The sequence below is a fragment of the Delphinapterus leucas genome, unplaced genomic scaffold (genome assembly GCF_059928025.1).
Source record: "Delphinapterus leucas isolate spDelLeu-1000000601 "Yukka" unplaced genomic scaffold, BTC_Dleu_Yukka2 spDelLeu_asBTCV2_sq25, whole genome shotgun sequence".
Taxonomy (NCBI): Eukaryota; Metazoa; Chordata; class Mammalia; order Artiodactyla; family Monodontidae; genus Delphinapterus; species Delphinapterus leucas.
Genome location: NW_028322234.1, coordinates 13309074 through 13332284, shown reverse-complemented (window position 1 = coordinate 13332284; position 23211 = coordinate 13309074). Strand labels below are relative to the sequence as shown.

General features: G+C 55.5%; 2 protein-coding genes across 2 annotated transcripts in view; one reads left to right on the top strand and one right to left on the bottom strand.

The window, feature by feature from the left end:
- Positions 1-677: 677 nt before the first annotated feature.
- On the top strand, positions 678-4995 carry CCL25 (C-C motif chemokine ligand 25). The gene is made up of 4 exons (XM_022557430.2): positions 678-1735; positions 3337-3454; positions 3530-3666; positions 4001-4995. Exons 1-4 carry the CDS (start codon positions 1663-1665, stop codon positions 4132-4134), a joined length of 462 nt encoding a protein of 153 aa, XP_022413138.1. The 5' UTR covers positions 678-1662; the 3' UTR covers positions 4135-4995.
- FBN3 (fibrillin 3) overlaps positions 4391-23211 on the bottom strand; it is a 62930-nt gene continuing 44109 nt past the window's right edge. The window contains 15 exon segments of the mRNA XM_089905517.1: positions 4391-7480; positions 9966-10113; positions 10870-11104; positions 12778-12897; positions 12986-13114; positions 17742-17858; positions 18037-18159; positions 18715-18840; positions 19382-19588; positions 20526-20651; positions 20817-20951; positions 21771-21893; positions 22016-22135; positions 22773-22898; positions 23109-23174. Coding sequence (XP_089761643.1) covers positions 7148-7480; positions 9966-10113; positions 10870-11104; positions 12778-12897; positions 12986-13114; positions 17742-17858; positions 18037-18159; positions 18715-18840; positions 19382-19588; positions 20526-20651; positions 20817-20951; positions 21771-21893; positions 22016-22135; positions 22773-22898; positions 23109-23174 — 2234 coding nt within the window. The 3' untranslated portion in view covers positions 4391-7147.

The window sequence follows — 23211 nt, the reverse complement described above, 5'->3', positions numbered from 1 at the left end:
TACTGACTTTTTGTGTACATGCTGGTCTGTTTTTCTGAAACCTTGAAGAAAAGTTTCCCTGACTTGTTTAATATTCTTTGTTCTGACAAGATATAAAACTGCCCTGAAAACCCTGCTTCTCTGGAGCAGTTTCTCAGAGTAATCTGGGAAGTGGGCTTCTGGGCTAGTCCTCAGTTTGGCTCAAATAAAACTTTCTATTCTTTTCTTTTTTAAAAAATTAATTAATTAATTTGGGTTTTTTTGGCTGCGTTGGGTCTTCGTTGCTGCGTGCGGGCTTCCTCTAGTTGTGGCGAGCGGGGGCTACTCTTCATTGTGGTGCACGGGCTTCTCATTGCGGTGGCTTCTCTTGTTGAGGAGCACGGGCTCTAGGGCGCGCGGGCCTCAGTAGTTGTGGCTCGCGGACTCTAGAGAGCAGTAGTTGTGGGGCACGGGCTTAGTTGCTCCGTGGCATGTGGCATGTGGGATTGAACCCATGTCCCCTGCATTGGCAGGTGGACTCTTAACCACTGTGCCACCAGGGAAGTCCCCAAACTCCTTTCTAATCTTAATATTGATTATCTTCGCCAACATCACCCATTGAAAGTGTACCATTCCGTGGTGTTTACTATATTCACAGAGTCCCTTGACCATCACCACCATCTAATTTCAGAGCAAAAAGAAACCCATACCTTCCCTTTCGCCCTCACCCCCCCTATTCTCCCCTCCTCCCAGCCCATGGCAACAACTGATTTTACTTTCTATTTCTATGGGTTTGCCTGTTCTCAAAAACAAGGCTTTTCTTCCACACAAGTCATCCCATTGTGTGGAAGGAGAGAAAAATGCGGTGAAATCAGGGCCCCATGGGAACAGGCGGCTTGGGAGTGGGGAGCAGAGGTGGAGACTTTCCCCCTGCTCTAGGCTGCCTGGGTCCTGCCCCTGGGAAGCCAGTATCCACCTAGAGGTGCAGCAAGAGAGGGGCCGGGACAAGGAGGAGAAAGGACCCTCCAGGGAGAAAGCCGGGGTGCTGGCTGAGGGGCCTGGGATAGGGGGCACGTGAGCCTTCAAGGGGGCTCGTTGAGGTCAAGGCTGTGACTGTCCACCTGCATCCGTCCACCTCTCATCACTGAAGGAGCCAAATCCCTGTCCGTCCGTCCCCCCCCCCACACCGCCCCGTCCGAGTACTTAGTTGAAGGTGTCATTGTTTTCTGCCGAGCTCTTTGATTTGGGTCCTTTTGCCCCTCGCGCCCAACTTCCAACAGGTGCATCCTGACATTGGAGAGAGGAGCTAGAAAGACATGGGGAGAACAGAGGAGGGCAGGGTGGGAGGGAGAAGCCAGGAGGTGGAGTGGGAGAGGAGGTGGGGAGGGAGCGGCAGGGCGGGGCTCCATCTATAAAGGGTGAAGCCTGCTGGCGTGGCAGGCAGGAGAGCTTGGGTCCACTCCAGCAGGTACCGGCTCCAGGGACCCCACTGGCTTTGGTGAGTCCTCCCCCCGAGACCAGCAGCAGGTCCCTCCAGCACACTTGTCCCCATCCTATGCCACCTGCCTCCCTTGCAGAGGGCCCTGGCTCGAGACGGGGGTGCTCCCAGTGCCTGCCACTGTCCATGTTGGGTCCTCATCAACCACCTACCCCCCCTTCCTAGTTAACCCTCAAGGCGCTGGAGGAGGAAGACCAGCCTGCACTATGAATCCATGGCTCCTGGTCTGCCTGGTGGCCTGCTTCGTGGGTGCCTGGGCTCCCACTGTCCACGCTCAAGGTACTATCTCAGACAATACCTACCCTCCCCCCTGGAGTCCCCCTGTCCCCATCCTTCTTGTGCCTCCCCTGCCATGTGCCTGTCTCCTCCTCCAGAAGCCTCCCCCATCCCTTCACCACTGAATTCATTCTCGGGTGGACAGCTCCCCCCAGCAGGCATGCAAAAACTCCTAGCATTTGTGCAGCTCCTTGGGGGTGCATGGTCCTCAGCCCCTCCTTTCAGAGCCCTGGGTGCCTCCTCCACAGTCCATGACCCAAGGCCTCCCTCTGGACTCCAGCCAGTCCAGGGACTGCGGGCAGCGGGGCCGCTTACCCCCAGGGACACACTGCAGTGACCTGAACCTGCAGAGCCAGGGGTAGGAGTTGAGATCAGAACCTGGGAGACCAACAAACATGGGTCTCCATCTCAGCTTCCCCTACTCCGGCTACCTGTGCGGTCCGGCTGAGAGTTGCTACTCAGCGTTTATGAGCCCCAGTTTCCTCATCTGCAAAGTGGGGCTCCAAACTCCTGTTACAGAGATGGGACGTGAGGATCCGATGGGCTGATTCCCGCAAAACTCTTGACCCAGTGCCTGGCAGCAGCACGGATAACCATTACTGTTATCAATGGGGAATTCTTCTCCTGCTCTCCCTAGCTTAGGCACTTGATGAGATTAGTGACCAAAGGTTATTCTGACTGCCCCCAGTGTCCCCCAGCTCTGCCGCTGCGTTCTGCATCCCGCTGGGCCGGAGGAGGCAGCTGAGCCCCAGCAGCTGGCCAAGCAGGGCCCCTGGCCAGGTGGAAGCCCCATGGCCCCACCCACCTGCCCCTCATTAGCTCTGAGAGGCCCTAGCCCTGCCCCCAGCAGACCTTACCCTTTGCCCAGGAGGGGACTGGGCTTCGTTCCCATTGTCCTGCTATTAGAGGTCCATTTCAGGCGCCAGGCCCAGCCTGGGCCCATTGATCCTGGGGCCAGCGGGGCCCTCAGCCCCGAGGAACTGCCTGCCTGGCACTGCAACACAGGGTCCATCTGACTCCACTGCCCCTTGCTCTCAGGGTCAAGGTGGGGGATGGAGGGAGCCTCCAAGCCCTCCCCACGGCCCTCCCAGAACTGAGATGTGGCCCCTGGAGGCACGGGTGGGCAGAGGGACAGATCCCAGAGGACCCTGAAGGCCCAGCACCTTCTCCACATTAATTCATCCTCTGCTCATTCCACCTGCTCATTCTTCCAGAACCTTCTGGCACCACCACCTCCTCCTCGTCCAACCACGCCCCCCTCCCCTTCTCAGGGCGCTGCACCCCCTCCTTGCCCTCCGCCCCAGAGCAGGAATGGAAATGGCCTTGGTCCCCCATTTATTTCGTGGTCCTGGGCCCTACCCAGCAGGGGCCTGCGGGGCCCTTTCCAACTCCCGCTTCCTGTCCGCTTATCAAGGACCAAAGGTGAGCCGAACGGCCTCCTTACCGTCTGGGCTGTCCCCGGGCCTCCACAGTGCATGGGAGGGTTGTGGTGTGCGCGCGCGGGCTCGCGGGTGCCCAAGGCTGTGGGCGTTCCTGAAGAGCGCATGCGCAGCCGCACACGCACGTGTAGAGATGCGAGCCTCTGGGCGGCTGTGTGGTCGCAGGTGCTTTTGAGGACTGCTGCCTGGCTTACCATGGCCCAGCAAGACGGTCCATGCTCCGGTACGCCCAGAGTTACCATCGCCAGGACGTGAGCGGGAGCTGCAACCTGCCTGCGGTGATGTGAGTGGGATCATGGGGGAGGGGGTGGGGACTCTCACGCAACTTCGCTCCCCGCTTACACCCCCATCCCTGCAGATTCTTCTTCCCCCAGAAAAACAAGATGGTGTGTGGGAAGCCAAGGGCCAGGTGGGTGCAGATTGGGATGAAGATCCTGGATGCTCGGAAGAAGACCCATTTAAAGCCCCACCACGGCACCCGGAGAAACTTCCAGGGTGGGTGAGACCCCAGCCCAGCATCTAAGGGGCCGACCCTCCCTGCTGCGGGCCCCTGAGCTTCTCAACCCCCAAAGGAGGGGATGGCAGGCCAGCATCTGACAGCTGCCTGCACCCCAAAAAGAGTCAGTGGCTTGTGAGTGGGAGGCTTGAGTGAACATGCAGCTCTTTTAGTCAAGACACTTTCAATTGCTAGAGATGGAAAATTCAAGCAAATGGGAAACTCATTGGCTCAAATAACCACCCAGTGGGCGGCATCAGGCTGGGCTGGATCCACGTAATCCAAAGGTATTGGTGGAGCTCTTATCTATTTCTCTTGCCTTCTCTCTGACAGTCCCTCATTCTGGGGTGAGGAAGTTGAGCTCTGGAAACTCCACACTACCATTGTCGAAGTTTAGCGGTCCCACCAGAAGCAGCAACAGGAAAACCTCCCTCCTGAGAACAGCTAATCCAGGTCAGGACTCTTGAGCATGTGACCATTCCTCCCCTCATCACTGCTGAGGAATGAGGGCTCCTGATCAGCCCGGACTGGGTCAGGGGACTCACCTCCAGGACCACGGAGGGCTGGCTCTGTGGTCAGCCCCACAGATTCGCATGGGGGGGGTCCTAGGGGGCTGTTCATTATTACCCTGCTCCGGCCCAGGGGGCTTCGGCAAGTGCTGAAATGAAACGCCAAGTGTGTGGACTGAAAACTTCAGGGCCCCTGACTCCACTCCAGCGCCCCCTCCCCTGCCGATCCGCCCCGTCATTCCTGCAGGACCATGAGCCCGCACTTCTCTAGGATCAGCCAGCATGAGATGGGCTGGACCTCTGTATGCCACAGTTATCACCCTGCAGCCTCAGCTGCCCCAGCCCCTCTGTGCTTCAGGGCAAATCTCAGTCCCCGCACCTGAGGCTGCATCAGTTCCCTCCCTGTCACCCCTGCTACCTCCGGCTCCTCAGATAGCTGGAACAAGGGAGCTCTGTTATTTCAAGCCCCGTGCCTACTCCAGGCACCAGAGTCACACCTGCCTGGGCAACGATTCTTGGAAAGAACCATCACTATAGTTGCCTACCTGTAGGGACACACCTGCCTGTGTCCCTCTGGGTCTTTGCAAAGCTTCAGTTCTCTCCCAGGATGTGCTTCTCTGTAACTTTTAAGTAAACCATTGGTGGGATGTCATTCCTGTCTCTGTCACCTTTCATTGTGGGGTGCGAGTCCCCAGCCTGTGTTGAAACCCACGTGATCCCCTCCCACCCCAGGATCTGTGCTCTCAGCCTGGGGTGCTGAGCACTGGGGCCTGGGGCCCGGGTGCAGACTCAAAGGAACTTCCAGGCCCCACTACACTGTATGGGTACCCAGAGCAGATGCCATAAACTCTCTGAGCCTCGGTTTCCCCGCTGTGAAACAGAGGTGATAACACTGCCTGCCTCATACAAGTCTGTGGGGACTAAATACACTGCCGTTTGTGACATACAGCACACGCACAAGCTACATGTTAACACAGTGAGTATCCCATCCACTGAGCTCAGCCATCAAATTCAATAGATCCAGTCCAACCTGGAGCCAGGCAGGATGGAGCCAGGACACTGGCATGGCTGCCCAACTTTGAATCTGGTTCTTCTACCTGTAATCTGGTGTCACCTCGGCCAAGTCATTTAACCTCTCTGAGCCTCAGTTTTCCTATCTGTAAAATGGGGATGAGAATAACAGTATTTATTCCATGGGGTCATAGTGATGATGTAATAAGGAAGAACTTTTTTTTTTTTTTTTTTTTGCGGTACGCGGGCCTCTCACTGTTGTGGCCTCTCCCGCTGCGGAGCACAGGATCCGGACGCGCAGGCTCAGCGGCCATGGCTCACGGGCCCAGCCGCTCTGCGGCATGTGGGATCCTCCCGGACCGGGGCACGAACCTGTGTCCCCTGCATCGGCAGGCAGACTCTCAACCACTGCGCCACCAGGGAAGCCCAGGAAGAAATTTTATATTCTATTACAAGTTAATCACTAAAGGGATGTTGCCTATAAGCTTAAATTATACATAATGGCCCATCTTGGGCCAGGAACCCTGATTCCCAGGTAGTGAGCACTAAGCTAAAATACCTTTGTTTAGCTCACATCCAGGCCAGGATGTTTAGAAACATCCAGGCCAGGCCCACCTGTGAATGTCTGCAGGAAGAAATGAACACATCCCCTCCAGAAGCTGACCAGAACAAGGAAATTGGTTTGACTTTACTCCCTCCCCTTTTAGTATAAAAGAAGCCTGAATTCTAACTCAGGCAAGATGGTTCTTTGGGGCATGAGTCCACCACCTTCTCGGTTTGCTGGCTTTCCGAATAAAGTCGCTATTCCTTGTCCCAACAACTCGTCTCTCGATTTACTGGCCTGTCATGTGGCGAGTAGTATGAGCTTGGACTCAGTCACAAGGACTGAATGGGTCAGTAATTGTACAATGCTTAGAATGGTGCCTGGTACATAGTATGGGGTCAGAAATCATAAGCCATTATTATCAGTAATGGTGAACCCACAAGGGATCCAATGGTTGCCACTTGCAGCCTGGCTTTGTGCCAAACTCCCAGGTCTGAAGTTGGTAGAACCTACCTGCACCTTGGGCTGGTGTCCCCCACCCCCAGGTGCAGGATGGTCTTCACCCACCTCTCCCGTACGCACATCCTCTTCAGAACCCTAGGCAGAAGTGCATCCTTTCCAAAGCTGCTGCCCTCCTGGGGCCTCCTGCTACCCCGCCACGTGAGCCTTGCCCAGCCCTGCCAAGGGCAGCGTCTACTTACTGCCAGAACCTGCCGAGGGACAGACTTAACCCAAAATAACTTTATTGTTGTCTCTGCTCCCGATAGAAAAGCATCCTCAGAACCCTAGCCCAGCTCCCCGTGGGAATGAACATGGCTGCATGTCAGCAACTCTGGCTGGGGCCCCGTGGGCCCTTCTGCTGGGAGGGACGAGCCCTAGGCCCACCCTAGTCACCCGTTCCCATGTCCCGCCAACCCCCAGGGCTGAGCCCCCGTGCAGTGCAGAAGTTTAAGCCCGAGACGGACCAGATACAGTGAAACCCAGGGCCCTCCTTGACCCTGGCTGAAGTGGAGGGGGCACGGCACAGCAGCTGCCAGCTGTCTCCAGGAAACACCGAATGGTGGGGTCCCTCGGATAGAGGCTGGGCTCGCTTGAGGTCATAGGATAGCATTTCGCTCTTCCTGAGTTTTGGGGTTCCACCTGGTCGGCCACTGCCGCCGGGGATTGATCCCTCCCAGCTCTAGTATTTCCCGCCTCTGGAAAGGAGGACTGCATGGGGACCCTGGGGCCCATCGACGCCAGGGCTTGTCAAGGGTCTCCCGGGGGCGGGGTGGGGGTGGGTGGGGCAGGGGTGTAGCAAACAGAGTGACATCCTGTGGAAGGAGGCGGGGGGTGGGGGTGGTGCCCAGGTGGTGAGTCTGGGAAGCGGGCTGAAGAGGGGCCTGGGGCCAGGTGTGAGGCGTGGGTGCCCCTGGACTACAGCAGCTGCAGCTGCACCTTTAGCCGCAAGGCCCGGCCTGCCGGCCACCCCTCAGGCTGGGTGCCCCAGGCCCCAGCCACGCTCACCACCTCCAGCTGGTAGGTTCCTGGCCCCGGCCTCCGACGCCCCAGCTGCAGGGAGCTGAGGCCGCGGAGGTGATGCATGCGGAAGAAACCTTGCTCGTTGCCACGGGCAATGATGTAGCGGACGCGGCCCCCCAGACCCTCCAGCGCCGGCCGCAGCTCTAGGATGTGCTCGGCCCGGCTCAGGCGGGAGAGGTTCAGGCCCAAGGTCAGCGGAGCCTCCGAATCAAGGCTGGCCAGGCTCGCCTGGGGAGAAAGACCAGGTGGATGATGGCAGGGGCTGGGAGAAATCAGAATGCGGTGGGTAGGGGACCAAGAGGAGAATTTTAGGCAATCTCTAAAATGGAGGAAAACACAGACCACTCCCTGCCCTTGACTCCTGTCTAGCCCTCCCCACCCATAAAGCCAATGGTCAGCTTGGGCTATAGTAGAGGATAGAGGTGGAGGCTGGTTCCCAGGTGGAAAGGAAACTTTTTCACAGGTTGACTCCAGACCCCTTGTTTCAACTGAGGGGCCTTAGTTCGATCCCTGCCAGCCTGGTGGAGGAAATGGAGAATTTTCCCTCAGATACCCAGACTGGGAGGCAGTCAGATGGCATCTGGCCCCAAAACACCCGAGGTCACTCAAAGATGGTCTGGGGTGGCTGGAATTATGACCAAGGGCCTTGCGGCATGAGCCAGCCCCAGACACAGCGAGAGAAACACAAGACCCTGCTGGGCCATACAAAGGAGCTGCCCAGTAGCTATCCGGTTTCTGGAGGCTGGCTGCACTTCCTGCATCTGCGCTCTCTGAGACCACCCCCCCCCCGTGTGCAGATGACAAACCCCTCTTTATCTGAGCTCCTCAGAATGCTTCCTGATCCTGGCAGCCGGACAGGGCCCTGAATAAGCCAGCAAACCTCAAAGGCAGGCTGACGGGGGCTGGGTGATGTATCCAATCCCACAGGAGATTATCTGTGTTTTCTTATCCTTTGCTCTGGGCAGAGCTGTTTGTTCTGCCTAATTTACATGCTGATGGAGTGTTTTGCTGTTGCAGGAAAGTGAAAACTATTCTTGTTTCCCAGCCCTTCACCAGGACTGTTGCTCAGACGTGTGCTCTTACTGACACCTGCTGGCAATCCGTGGGTATTGCAGGCAAAGCCACAGGACCCTGCCTGCCTCTGCCCAGATCTGCTTGTGTCCATGCCAGGAGCCCTGACAACCTCTCCACTCACTCTTACTGAGTAGCAAGGGCTGGTGACACAGTGGCAAACCTGACAGACACTGGGCCCTATACCTGTGATGCTTACAAAAATAACGGTAAGTTAAATGGGCATAATATGTACACACTCTTTTCCCCAGAAAGGGGAAACAACTAGAAGGAAAAGGAAAGCAAAGGAACATTCATATTTAGATAATCTAATATTGAGAGCCCCTCAGACCCAGCATTCCTTTCCCACTTCTGCCTTCATTTTTTCCCCATAGTATTTATCATGTATCATACTTATCATGTGTTACAAAATATGATGTGTTTTGCATATTTCTTATCTGTCTCTCTATTAGAATATCAGTCCTATGGGGACAGGGACTTTTTTTTGTGTGTGTGTGTTTTATGCGTTGTTCACTGTTGCTCCATTTTCTTGTTTGTTCGCTATGAGTCCAGCACAGTGTAGGTGCTCAGTAAAATCTATGGAGTGAAGGAGTTTGGTTCCAGATGTGGGTAATGGCTTCTGTGCTCAGTGATTTTTTTTTTTTTTTGAAATAACAGAAAGTAATGACCTCAGAAGGTGGTGGCTGCAGAGGGGCCCGGGATGACTGCCATCCTGCTCTGCCAGGTTTTAGTTCTGTAACTTGGGCATGTGACCTAACCTCTCTGAGCATCAGTCTCCCCATCTGTAAAATGAGGATGATAGTGGTACCTACACCTCCCAGGGCTGTCGTAAACATTGAGAGGTTGTGAATGAATGCAGAATGCTTGGAGCAGCACGTGTACCCAGCAGGTGCTTAATAAATGGTTAGCTTTCAGATTCTTTGGGGCATAGTGGCAAGACCAGGCAGCAGTGGCCTCAAGGACTTTTCAGCTGTAGGATAAGCAAGCTGAATTTGTGACAAAACTGCCCTCCCTGCACAACCTGGTGGCGTCAGGGTCATAGCTGGAGCGGCCCCAGGGGACAGAGGGACTAAACCACAGGGCTGCTCTGCTGTTCTTGAGAGCACGGCGGGTGGGGTGGGGGAGAGACAAGGAGGGCTCAGGAGGCCTGAGCATAGCTCCAGGAGCATTGTGGGTGCAGGAAAGAGGTGCAGAGGGTCTGAAGAAAGGGGATGATGGAAGCGGTTAAGCTAGCTGCTCTGAGCGCTACTGGTGCTAAATCCAGAGGGGCTCTGAGGGAGGGCTGTGCCAGCCAGGAGGTGACAGGTGACAAGTTCCAGGGTGCAGGCAGGGTTGGGGGGCCCAAGGCATTTTTCTTGCATTGAAGCTCCATGGAAGGGATCCACGGGAAGCATCACACCCAGGGCCTGTGTGGGAGGTGCCTGACTTCTCATCTGGAGCAAGGTGGGGTGCTTGGGGGCCTGTGTCCCCCAGAGAGCCCCCAAGGGGAATCCTCAGGCTGGGGAACTACACGAAGACCCAGAAAGGCACCACGATTTAGGGGACAAGCTGTGACATGGAGCCTGGTCCTCTTACCCTGGCCGGTTCCCTGGCTGTCCCTGCCACTCACTGTGCCCCATGCCCAGTGCATTCCCCACGGTACCTGATAGTCCCCACGGGGGCTGCGCCGTGGCCGGTCACGAGGGGGCTGGCTGTTGATCTTGCATTCATAGCAGGCTTCAGGTGAGAGCAGCTCCTCGTCTGGGGCATCCTGAGGTCCAGGGCTGAAGCCCAGGCCAGAGACACAGTGCCTGAGCCAGGACAGGGGTGGGAAAGTGTTCAGGGCAGGCTGATGGGACCTCTCCTACCACCCTCCCACCCCCTACACTCCATTTGGAGCCACTCTGCCCGTGGGGGCAACTACGAGTGTACCAAGGTGCCAGTGCGGATTTGCATGTGCCTACACGTGTGTGTGTGCATCCCTTGGCTTTCCTGGGTGTAGGTGTGAACCTGCATGCATGCAGGGGTGCAGGATATACCTGAGTGTACCCAGGGGCGTATGCGTGTATGAGCCTGCGTGCACCCTGGATGCTGACATGTGCTTGCACGCATGTGCGCATTGGGATACATGAATGAGGGTGCCCGGGCATGTTGGCACAGGTGTGAGCCTCACACACACTCACATGTATTACAGGGAGGCGTGCATCCTGCACTAAGCACATACAGGACAATTACTCCACGTGGGGTGTGAGCCTGTGTGTGCACAGGTACAGCTGCCACTGGGCCTCCGCACCCATTTCTCTTTTTTGTTTTGTTTTTGTTTTTGTTGGTTTCTGTTTTGGCCATGCGGCGTGTGTAGCATGTGGGATCTTAGTTCCTCAACCAGGATCAAACCCACGCCCCCTGCAGTGGGAGCGCAGAGTCTTAACCACTGGACCACCGGGGAAGTCCCCTGCATCCATTTCTCCATGCACACGTATGCACGTGAACGTGTGCACAGGCGTGTGTGTGCGTGTGTGCACTCCCAGGGTTCGGGTGTCTGTGTCCACCCCGCTCAAGCCCCTCACCCTTGCCCAGCCCGGAAGTAGCCTCCGGGGCAGCCGCACAGGAAGCCACCAGGGGTGTTGGCACAGCTGTAGCTACAGGGGCCGCCCCGCCCCGCACACTCATCCACGTCCTGGCAGCCCCCGAGGGCCTGGTTGAAGTCAAAGCCGGAGGGGCAGACGCAGCGGAAGCCACCCAGCATGTTGCGGCAGGAGGCGCTGCCGCAGGCCGCGGGTGACAGGACACACTCGTTCTTGTCTGTAGAGGGGGAGGGGGAGGACGGGGGGAGGGGCAGGGGACAGCCTTCGCATCTCCAGATCCCTCCACATGCATCCGTCCCATGCCCACGTGGCAACTCTGGTTCCTCCTTCAGAGCCCAAGGCCAACGTCAAAACCTCCATCAAGCTTCCGGTGAGCCTCTGGACTAGGTCTGCTGTCCCCTACACTCCTTTATCCGCCCCCCAGCACCCCCCCCCCCGCCATCCTGTAATTTTCCTTTAAAGCATTTCTCAAAACTTCTGAGGAATGTTAAACGGTGGGATGATCTAGAACAAGGTTTCCCCACCTCGGCACTATTCTCGTTAGGGGCCGTTTCATTCTCTGTGATGGCGGCCATCCTGCACACTGCAGGGTGTTGAGCAGCATCCCTGGTGTCCACCCACTAAATTCCAGGAGCACCCAGTGCCCAGTTGTGACCATCAAAAATATCTCCAAGAGGGCTTCCCTGGTGGCGCAGTGGTTGAGAGTCCGCCTGCCGATGCAGGGGACACGGGTTCGTGCCCCGGTCCGGGAAAATCCCACATGCCATGGAGCGGCTGGGCCCGTGAGCCATGGCCGCTGAGCCTGCACGTCCGGAGCCTGTGCTCCGCAACAGGAGAGGCCACAACAGTGAGAGGCCCGCGTACCACAAAAAAAAGACAAAAAAAGAAAAAAAAATATCTCCAAGACACTTCAAAACAGTGCCCAGTTGAGAACCACTGGCCTAATTAACCCCTGTCTCCCCCGGAAGACTGGACAATGGGAGGGCAGGGATGGAGTCTGATCTCAGCTCACTTCTGTATCCATGGGTCCTGGGCAAACCGTCGCCGAAGGAATGAATGAGTAACTAATGTGGAGCAGGCTGAGAAAGAGGGCTTGGCAGCAGAGGCAATGGTCTGCGGGGTCCCCAGGGGACAAATACTGAGGGACAGAGGAAAAGACGGAGAACTTAGCTGAGGACCCACCAGGAGGGGCAGGAGGACGAGCTGGAGAGAAGGCAGTGCCGAGGCAGTGGGAGGGAGGGGAAAGCCGAGTCACAGAGGCTGTGGGTGGAGAGTCCAGGAGGGGCAGGCAGTGGTGCCCAGAGCAGAGGGGGTGGAAGGCGAAATCTGAGGAAAGGTGATGGAGAGGATGCAGGAGAGTGGTCCCTACATGGGTACAGAGTGAAAGCCAGACTGCAGAGGAGGAACAAAGAGAGGTGGTGAGGACGAGGCTGTCATTGGGAGGTGCCGGAGCAGCAAACAGAAGGGTGCAGTGGGCAAGGTTGGAGGGAAGGCAGAAGGCTAGTCCCCCAAACCAAGGGCGTCTGCAACAGCTATGACAAAAGATGCAGCATGCATGCACCCACTTCCGTTGCCACATCCATGGCAGACGCCACTAATCAATCCCAGCACTCCTTTCCCAGTGATCACAGATACCATCTCAGAATCTCCACTGAGCCCTCCAGACCATCACTCCCTAAGAAACGGCCACCACTTTGCCAGGCTGACTCTGCAGACCCTTAACTCCCCAGCCTGCCCAGCAGCAGGGAACTACCTACCTTCCAGACCAGCCCATCGGACCTTGAGGTACTTGTGCTTATCACAACATCCTGCCATGGGGGTGGTTCCTAGTTGCCCGCTTTGGACAGATTCTGGTGGGGGGTCGGCTTCCTCCCAGCCCCCACTACTCACCCACACACTGGCCCCACTGGGAGTGTGGGGTGAAGCCCTGGGGGCAGCCACAGCGGTAACCCCCCAGCTCGTTCTGGCAGCCGTGCTGGCAGCGATGAGGCCCGTCACATTCATCCACATCTGTGAGATGCCGAGAGGAGAGAAGGCTTGCCAGGCAGCCCTCAGGACCACCCCCAAGGCCTAGACCCCACCCAAAGCCCGGTTCTACCTTTGCAGCCATGGCCTGAGCTGTCCAGGGTGAAGCCTTGATGGCACTCACAGCTGAAGCTGCCTGGGGCATTGTGGCAGTGTCCACGGGTGCCACATGGGCCAGGCTGGGCCAAGCACTCGTCATTGTCTGCAGAGGACACAGAACGGGCAGGGCCACCTGCTGGTTAGGGGGTTCATGTCAGGCACCACGATACCAGGACTACCACCTGATCAACTGTTCCAGGCAAATCTTTTACATATATATATATATATATATATATATATATATATATATATATACACACACACACACACACACACACATTTTTTGGCTGCACCATGCAGCTTGTGGGATCTTAGTTCCCAGACCAGGGATCGAACACACAGCCCCGGCATTGGAAGTGTGGAGTCTCAACCACTGGACAGCCAGGGAAGTCCCCCAGGCAAATCTTAACCTCTCTGAGCCTCAGTTTCCCTCTCTGTGAAAGGAGATCCATAACAGTTCCCACTTCACAGAACTGTCACAAACACTTGAGAGCACGCACATATAGGACTTTGAATCTCATCTCTACCACCTCAGTGCTGTGTGACGTAGGGCAACCGACTTACCCTCTCTGTGCCTCAGTTTTGTCAGCTGTAGTATGGAGATGATAATATCTACCTCATTGTGTTTTGTGAGAATTAAATTAACCTAATCACATGAAGCACTGGGACAGTGCTCAACCTAAGAGTAGAAGATTAACAAAACCCCTTTTCCTTCTCTGTGGGAAAATGACCTGGGGTAACTGTTGCACTCTGTCCTCATGGAAACCTGACAATTGTGGGATGTCAGCCAGAGTTATGGATTGAATGTGTGTGTCCCCCCCGCCCCACCCCCAATGCCACCACTGCCAAATTCCCAAAACCCTAAGCCCCAGAGTGATGGTATTAGGAGGCGAGACCTTTGGGAGGTGATTAGGGTTAGAAGAGGTCATGAGGGTGGGGCCCTCCTGATGGGATTGGTGCCCTTATAAGAAGAGACACCAAAGAGCTTTACTCTTGTTCTCTCCCTACCACATGAGGACACAGGAGGAAGGTGGCCGTGTGCAAGCCAGGAAGAGGCCCTCATCAGAACCTGACCCTGTTATCATGTTAATCTTGGACCTAGAGCCTCCAGACTGTGAGCAATGTCTGTTTTTTAAGACACCCAGTCTATGATATTTTGTCATGGCAGCCTGAGCTAAGACAGGCCTGGTTATCAGGCAACATTGCTATGGTGGTCATGGTCCATGGTGGTAAATTGCATTGGGATTGGGGTCATGGAGAATGAACCATACATTTCTAGGGGGAACCCTAACTTAGGCTTCCTTGACTATGGAGATTTTTTTTTAAGTTTTAAAATTTTATTTTATTGAAGTATAGCTGATTTACAATGTTGTGTTAGTTTCTGGTGTACAGCAAAGTGATTCAGTTATACATAAATATATTCTTTTCCATTATGGTTTATTGAGTGATATTGAATCTATCAATACTTCACTATGCTATACAGTAGGACCTTGTTGTTTATCCATTTTACATATAATAGTTTGTATCTGCTAGTCCCAAACTCCCACTCCATCCCTCCCCTCCCCCTTGGCAACCACAGGTCTGTTCTCTATGTCTGTGAGTTCGTTTCTGTTTTGTAAATAAGTTCATTTGTGTTATATTTTAGAGTCCACATATAAGTGATATCATATGGTATTTGTCTTTGTCTGACTTACTTCACTTAGTATGGTAATCTCTTGGTCCATCCATGTTGCAGCAAATAGCATTATTTCATTCTTTTTTATGACTGAGTAGTATTCCACTGTATATATACCACATCTTCTTTTTTTTTTTTTTTTTTTTTTTTATGGTATGCGGGCCTCTCACTGTTGTGGCCTCTCCCGTTGTGGAGCACAGGCTCCGGACGTGCAGGCTCAGCGGCCATGGCTCACGGGCCCAGCCGCTCTGCAGCATGTGGGACCCTCCCGGACCGGGGCACGAAACCGTGTCCCCTGCATCGGCAGGTGGACTCTCAACCACTGCGCCACCAGGGAAGCCCACATCTTCTTTATTGAGTATAGAGATTCTTGACACCAGGCACAGCCCTGTGGGAACCTGGAATCTCTCTTGGGTACAAGAGGCATTGGGACATGGGGCTTCTAAGCCTCTGTGTGCACACGCATACAGCTGCACACACACAAATGCCATAGTAAGTGTGCTCACCTTAAGAAGGAGGGAAAATAACTTGACTGTACAGAAAAAGGAGAAATGCCAGTCATTTCGTGGCTAGGAATGCTCACTCCTCCCACAGATATGCACACGGCTCACTCCTTCACCTCCTTCAAATCTTTCCCCTTTCAGTGAGGCTTGCCATTATTCCTGCAGCCCACCTAGCAATTCCACTTCTGGGTGTATTTATCCAAAGAAAATGAAAACACTAACTTGAAAAGATATCTGCACCCCTATGTTCACTGCAGCATTATTCAGAATAGCCAAGACCTGGGGACAATCTAAGTATCCAAACATGGATGAATAAAGAAAATGTGTTATATACGTACAATGGAATATTATTCAGCTATAAAAAAGAAGGCGATCCTGCCACTTGTGATAACATGGTTGGACCTTGTGGGTATTTTGCTAAGAGGAAATCAGTCAGACAGAGAAAGACAAATGCCGTGTGATCCCACTTATATGTGGAATCTAAAAACAAAACAAGAAAGCCAAGCTCACAGATACAGAGAACAGACTTGTGGTTGCCAGAGGAGGGTCTGAGAGGTGATTGAAAGGGAAGAAGGTGGTCAAAGGTACAAACTTCCAGTTATAAAATAAATAAGTCATGTGATGTAATGAACAGCATGGTGACTGTGGTTACTAATACTGCATTGAGGGCTTCCCTGGTGGCGCAGTGGTTAAGAATCCGCCTGCCAATGAAGGGGACACTGGGTTCGAGCCCTGGTCTGGGAAGATCCCACATGCCACGGAGCAACTAAGCCCGTTCACCACAACTACTGAGCCTGAGCTCTAGAGCCCAGGAGCCACAACTACTGAGCCCGTATGCCACAACTGCTGAAGCTGGCGCGCCTAGATCCTGTGCTCCACAACAAGAGAAGCCACCACAGTGAGAAGCCCGTGCACCGCAACAAAGAGTGGCCCCCGCTTGCCGCAACTAGAGAAAGCCTGTGCACGGCAATGAAGACCCAACGCAGCCAAAAATAAATAAATAAATAATACTGCATTGAATGAGATAATGCCATTTGCAGCAATATGGATGGACCTAGAGATTATCATACTAAGTGGAGTAAGTCAGAGAATGACAGATATTATATGATATCACTTATATGTGGAATCTAAAAAGATGATATAAATGAACTTATTTACAAAACAGAAACAGACTCACAGACTTAGAAAACTAATTTATGGTTACCAAAGGGGAAAGGTGAGGGGGAGGGATGAATTAGGAGTTTGGGATTAACATATACACACACAAAAATAGATAATCAACGAAGACCTACTGTATAGCACAGGGAACTCCACTCAATATTCTGTAATAACCCTATATGGGAAAAGAATCTGAAAAAGAATAAGTATGTGTCTATGTATTACTGATTCACTTTGCTGTACACCTGAAACTAACACAACATTGTAAATCAACTATACCCCAATATAAAATAAAAATTAAATTAAAAAATCTGTTAAGGAAAAAGAATAATACTGTACTGTATGTTTCAAAGTTGCTAAGAGAGTATATATTAAGAGTTCTCATCACAAGAAAAAAATTTTGTAACTATGTGATGATGGATGTTAACTAGACTTACTGTGGTGATCACTTCGCAATATACATAAATATCGAGTCACTATGTTGTACACCTAAAACTAATATAATGTTACATGTCAATTATATCTCACTTAAAAAATAGAATTATGTTGTAGCCCTCCTGATTGCCTTCCCCTGCTTTCTACTTTTTCTTTCTTTCATGTCCCACATCACCTTCTAACACGCTACAGTGGTAATTTGTTATGTTTGTTTCTAGTCATTCCCTGGCAGAAGGGATGGTTCATGAGGCAGCAAGCTTGACCCTTGTGTTCAATTGCTGTGCCCTCAGGGTCTAGAACAGGATGAGGCAAACTGCTTCCGTAAAGGGCCAGGTAGGAAATATTTTTTACTCTGTTGCAACTACTTGGCTCTGCTGTTGTAGCAAATGAGCCACAGACAATATGTAAATGAATGGGCATGGCTGTGTGCCAATAAAACTTTATTGACAAAAGCAAGCAGGGGGCCGGGCTTGACCTGGGGGCTGGAGTCTGCTGAGCTCTGGTCTAGAGCACTGCCTGGTACACAGGTGTTCAGTAGGTGTTGGCTGAGTGGATTCGTGGGAGCCTGAAAGAAGCCACCCGTGTCTAGGTTCAGCCCTTGGGGGAGGTCTGGTTCTCCCAGGTCACAAGACACTAAGAAGTGACAGTTGGATTGCGTGACCCCCTTGGCTTTTGGGGGCACCCTGGGGAGGCCCTCTGCCGAGAGACTCGGCAGGTCAAGGGTGAGGGTAGGTGTCCTGGGCCAAGGTCAGAGAGACTCCTGAGGGTGGTCTCCCAGGTCCCTAAGGCAAGGAAGGAGACTGACGTCCCAGTTGCCACCAGGACGTAAGCAGCGACAGAGCAAGGGCTTTGTTCTAATCACCCCTGTGTCCCTGATGTCTGGCACACACTGTGCATTTGCCACTTATTTGGTGAAGGCTGGGGCCAAGCACCAGCCGCGAGGGCCGAAGGGGACTCACCAAAGCAGGCCTGGTGGCGCTGGGTGAAGCCAGGGGGACAGCGGCAGGTGAAGGCACCGATGGTGTTGACGCAGAAGAACTGGCAGTTGTGCTGCCTGGAGGAGCACTCATCCACGTCTGCAGCACAGAGGGTCCCAGCGGGCTCAGGGCAGGGCCCGCCGGGACTTGGGGCTTCCCAGGGGAGACACCCTGGAGACGGCACCCGACCCCATGCCGTGGGAGGGCATGTGAGATGCCCCTGTGGGGGACAGGGACAGAGCCCCATGGTGCATAGGTGGGGAGAGAGGGACGTCACCTCTGCAGATCCTGCCATTCTCCTCCAGCAGGTAGCCTCGGGGGCAGGCGCACAGGAAGCTGCCCTTGGTGTTTTTGCAGAGGAAGGGACATGGCGTGGGGACCTGGCTGCACTCGTCCACATCTAGAGGGGACGCAGCCCTCAGGAGGGTCAGTCAGACATTCCTGGGGGCTCAGGGGCTGGGGTCCCCACCCCCACCCTGCTGAGGCCTCCTTCCCGGACCCCAGCTATTCAGAATCTGTGGGCTTACAAAAGGAACTGTTTTTTTTGTTTGTTTGTTTTCTGTAAAAAGCCAGAGAGTAAATATATTTGGCTTGGCGGACCAGACAGTCTCAATCCCAGCTACTCAACCCTGCCTCTGTAGCAGGAAAACAGCCACAGAGGGTAAGGAAACAAATAGGCGTGGCCATGTGCCAATAAAACTTTATTAACAAAAATAAGCGGAGGGCTGGACTCAGCCCTTGGGCAGGAATTTGCCAACCCCGACTTAGATGAACACCTGCTACACAACGTGACTGAAAAACTTAGGATGCACCAGATAACAGGAGGAAAGTGGTCCACATGGGCTGGGGGTGGAGGGAAGAAACAAGGATGCTTTGCTTCTGGTCTCGGTTTTCTCACGGGGATGTGTGCCAGGCGCTGCACGGAGAGGCTCACGGGGTGGGGCAGGGGGCTCACCCACGCAGGCTGTGGCAGTGGTGTCAGGCGCATACCCAGCCCGGCAGTGGCAGCGGAAGGAGCCAAGGTTATTGATGCACTCGCCATGGGGGCACAGGTGAGCGAGCACGCGGCACTCATCCACGTCTGAGGACAAGCAGGGCTCGGCTGGGGCCGTCCCCCCTGGGTCACCAGGGCATGCCGCCTCCCTTGGGCCCACCAGCCCTCTCCCGGGAGGCAAGGCCAGCCTCTGCTTCCCCTCCCGGCACCCCAGAGCTGGTGGCCTGGCCCCTGTGAACCCCACCCTGAGGCGAATGAAACTCCTTCCGCTGGACGCTGAGAATCCCCGTGGTGGGGACACACCCACACCACAGCCGCCTCAGCGACGCCTTCTCAGGGCACCCCGTCCACATACATGGAAGCAGAGATGGACGCACAAGCATTGCACACCAATCATGCGTCTCACTAATGAGCCCGCACACACAGAACAAAGGACACACGCACACACGCTGGCTCACACACCTGCTCCCCCATCCCACCCAAGTTCACGCACACACGCAGAGCGACAAACAGGCTCTGGTTCACGCTGGTCCACACACCTGCCAGCACAGAGATGCACACACTGGCTCACGTACTCTTAACACCGGCTGGAGCACAGACACACAACCATGAACAGATCGCCACCCACCTCGGCCGTCGGCGGTGTAGCCCGAGCCGTGGGGGCACAGCTTCTTGTGGGCGGCAGTGCCGGGCAGGGGACAGAGCTCGCAGTGGGGGCCCCAGCCGCGGCCACCCCCACAACAGCACTCGGCCCTGGTGACCGCCTCGCCGCCACTGGACTGAGCCTGGCACGTGGCCTGCAGCACCTCGGAGAAGCAGGGCCCTTGCCGGGTGTCTGGAAAGAACGGGTGGGGATGGTGGGTGGGAGGAACGAGCTGTCTGGGTGCCCCTTCCCCGTGGCGTCCAGCGGTGTTGAGAGTCTAGACGTGGGCTCCCAGCATCTCCGACGCATCTGTGCCCGTGCACGGGGTGACATCTTGCAAGTTGTGGTTGCTTAGTGCTGTTAAACGCCCTCTCGGGGCTGGGGCTGGGCTGTGGCGGAAGCTGCAGACCCCAAACCGGAGAGGTACCCCTGGGCTGCAGAGGATGGCTTCCTGAGGTCAGAGGGCAGCATCCCTCTGGCCGCAGAGAGAACAAGGGACAACGTGGAGGCAAAAGGTGGTGGCGTCCAGGAGAGACAGTAGGGACAGAGCGAGGGGTGACATCCAGGGAAGTGGGGAGGAGGCCACTGGGTTACTCCAGGAGGCTGGCTTGGGGGTCTGGGTGGGAGGTAGGGCATCGCTGAGACGAGGCTTGGGGAGCGAAGATGCTGAGCTGAATCTGGGGTGCATGGGGGATGGGGGTGTCCAGGAGACAGCTGGATACACACGCTTGATCTGAAGCTGCGGGGTGGAGACTGTGCTCGGGGTCAGGGGAGAGTAAAAAGGGAGAAGAGTGGCAAGGACTGTGGGGACAGGGACAGACAAGTCTCCGGGGCAGACGGTACCACTGGGTCGCCCTCCAGGTTTAGCCCTTAGGAAGTGGTGAATCCGGGGAGGGCCAGTTCCTGGGTGTGATGATGGACAGGGCAGGGGGGAGATGCTCTAATCTTCCAGGGGGTTTGACTGAAGGGACAAAGGGAAGCTGGGGGCGTGCGGTGGACACGTGTGTCTGGATTGGCTCAGTGACCCCCTCGGTAGCCCTGGCCTTGTCCCCGCCTTGGGGAGCTCCCAGGTGGCGGTGCCACACGCTGGGTGGCTATGTCCCCCGTACCTGGGTCTGGCCACACTCACCGTGGCACTCAGTGAAGCCAGGGCTGGGCTGGAAGCCCTCGTCACAATCACAGCGGAAGCTGCCTATGGTGTTGACGCAGCGGCCATTGGCACAGAGGCTGGGCTGGGCATGGCATTCATCGTCATCTGAGGCGGGAGGGATGCGGCAGGCCGGGGAGTGGGGGGAGGCCAGAGTCCCTCGAGCTGGCCTCCACCTCCAGGGTCAAAGTCTGCCCACCCACACCCTCTGGCTTTGAACTCTCCCATCCGTCGGGGGCAGGGAGACCCTGCATGCCTGAAGCCCTCCTGTACCTGTGCAGCCCTCCCCAGAGCCCAGCTGGGGCCGCATGCCCGGGGGGCAGATGCAGGTGAAGGTGCCGATGAGGTTCTTGCACATCATGCCCCGGGTGTGGCAGTCCTGCTTGCTGTCTGCACACTCGTCCACATCTGCGGGCAACCCCAGACCAATGGCGGTGAAGACCAGACACACCATGGACCAGCTCCAGGATGTGAGGACCTGGACCCCACCCCCCGGTGGCCTCGGTGGGCCAGAGTGAGGTCCTTGAAGCACTGCCAGGCGCCCGTTCCTCCCCCGACCGTCCCAGACCTCCTGGGAAGCCAAGGGGGGGGATCACAACTGCCCCGAACACCCGCATGCCCTGCCTACATCAGGGTCTGTGAATCTGTCTGGCCTTCACTGTGGTCCCTGGAACACTGACTCTGAAATAGCCCTTGAGGGACCAAGTCACAGGCCAGGGTTTCTACCCTCGACACTGGACATTTGGGACTAGAAAATTCTTTGTGGTGGGAGCCTCTTCTGCACACTGTAGGATATTGAATAGCACCCCTGGCCACTCGATGCCTGTAGCACCCACCCACCCACCCAACTGTGACAATAAAAAATGTCTCCAGACATTGCCACATGTCCCTGGGTCGGGGGCACAATCGCTGTCCCCACTGTGCTAGCCCACTCAGAGCATGTCCAGCCACAACTGGAGAGGTCTCCAAAGCCACACTCACTGTTCTGTTAGATTGGGGAGCCAAGGAGATGCTAGCACCCCCTTTCTTAACTATAAAAGCAGAACCACTACTCACAAAAGAGCACCCATTGCACCCTCACTTGCCTCAGCTCTCCCCTCACTTTATCACTTACCGCTCATTCCCACCCTTGGAGGCAGAGGTCTTATTTCTTCATTTTCTCTCGGGACTGAGGCATGGGGAGCCCCAGGGCCCTATCCATAGCCCGCCTGCCCATACGGGTCCTACCTCGGCACATGGCCCCATCCTCTCGCAGGGCATAGCCAGACGGGCAGGTACACACATAGGAGCCCTCAGTGTTGTGGCAGCGGAAGGCGCAGAGCAGGGGATTCAGGGAGCACTCGTCAATGTCTGGGGAGGTCAGTGGAGGTGCCGGCTGGGTGGGGTCTGCCTGCAGGACCCCCTGTCCCTCTCTCAGGCCAGCCCCCCTCACCCCTATCACACAGCCCAGGTCTGGGCAGGCAGGGTCGTACCCTCACAGGTCATCATGGGACCAGGCTCAAAGCCATCAGCACAGGCACATTCGAAGCCTCCAATGATATTGGTGCAGGTGCCTTCCCCGCAGGGGTGTCCGACAGAGCACTCGTCTGTGTCTGGGGTGGGGGTAAGGGGGTGGTCAGAGCCTGCAGAGGGCTCCCACCCTTGACGTGATCCTGTCTGCCTCCTGCTGACTTCCTACAGAGTGGATAGGGCCAGATCTGCTGCACCTTTAGGCCGGACGGGGGCTTCCCTGGTGGCGCAGTGGTTGAGAGTCCGCCTGCCGATGCAGGGGACGCGGGTTCGTGCCCCGGTCCGGGAGGATCCCACATGCCGTGGAGCGGCTGGGCCCGTGAGCCATGGCCGCTGAGCCTGCGCGTCCGGAGCCTGTGCTCCGCAACGGGAGAGGCCACAACAGTGAGAGGCCCGCGTACCGCAAAAAAAAAAAAAAAATGCGTAATAGGCTGGACGCAGGGCAGGCATGCAGTATGTTTTAGATGAATAAATGAATAAGTGAATGAGTAAATGAGTGAGTGAATGAATGAGTGAAGAGCAAGTAAATGAATGAAAAGTGTGCAAATGCGTGAATGAATAAGTAAATGAATAAATGAATGAGTGAATAAACAGCAAGAAGCACGAGTCGGTGGGGGAGAGTGACAGTGGCTGAGCAGCAGGGTGCTGCCTTGGGTGGTGTCTGCCCTCCCTGGCTCCTTCCTTCCCTGGGAAGCAGGCTGGGGCGTGCTGGTCACTCACCCACGCAGCTGACACCTGTGAAGTCCAGGCTGTAGCCAAAAGGACACTCGCAGCGGAAAGAGCCATCAGTGTTGACACAAAGGCCGTTAGCACAGACGCCAGGGTTCTCCGCACACTCGTTCACGTCTGCAGGTAGCAGGCACGGCATCTGTCATGCCCTGGCCACACTCAGGGTCTCTTCCTTCCCTCCAGGGGGGGTGAGGTCCAGGGCTACCCATGGGACGAGGAGGGAGCCTGAGACTTGGGAACCAGGGTAGAGCCCAGACAGGGCTGGGCAGGAAAAGAGGAGACTGCGGTGGCCCAGGGGGGCTCTTAGCACGTGGGCGAGGGGCTCACCTTCCCGAGAATCATCTGGGCCTGGGACTGCCCCGTGGCCAAAGGGGCACAGCTCCTGAAAGGCGGCTGGACACCGAGAGGGGAAGGGAGGTGAGGGTCTGGG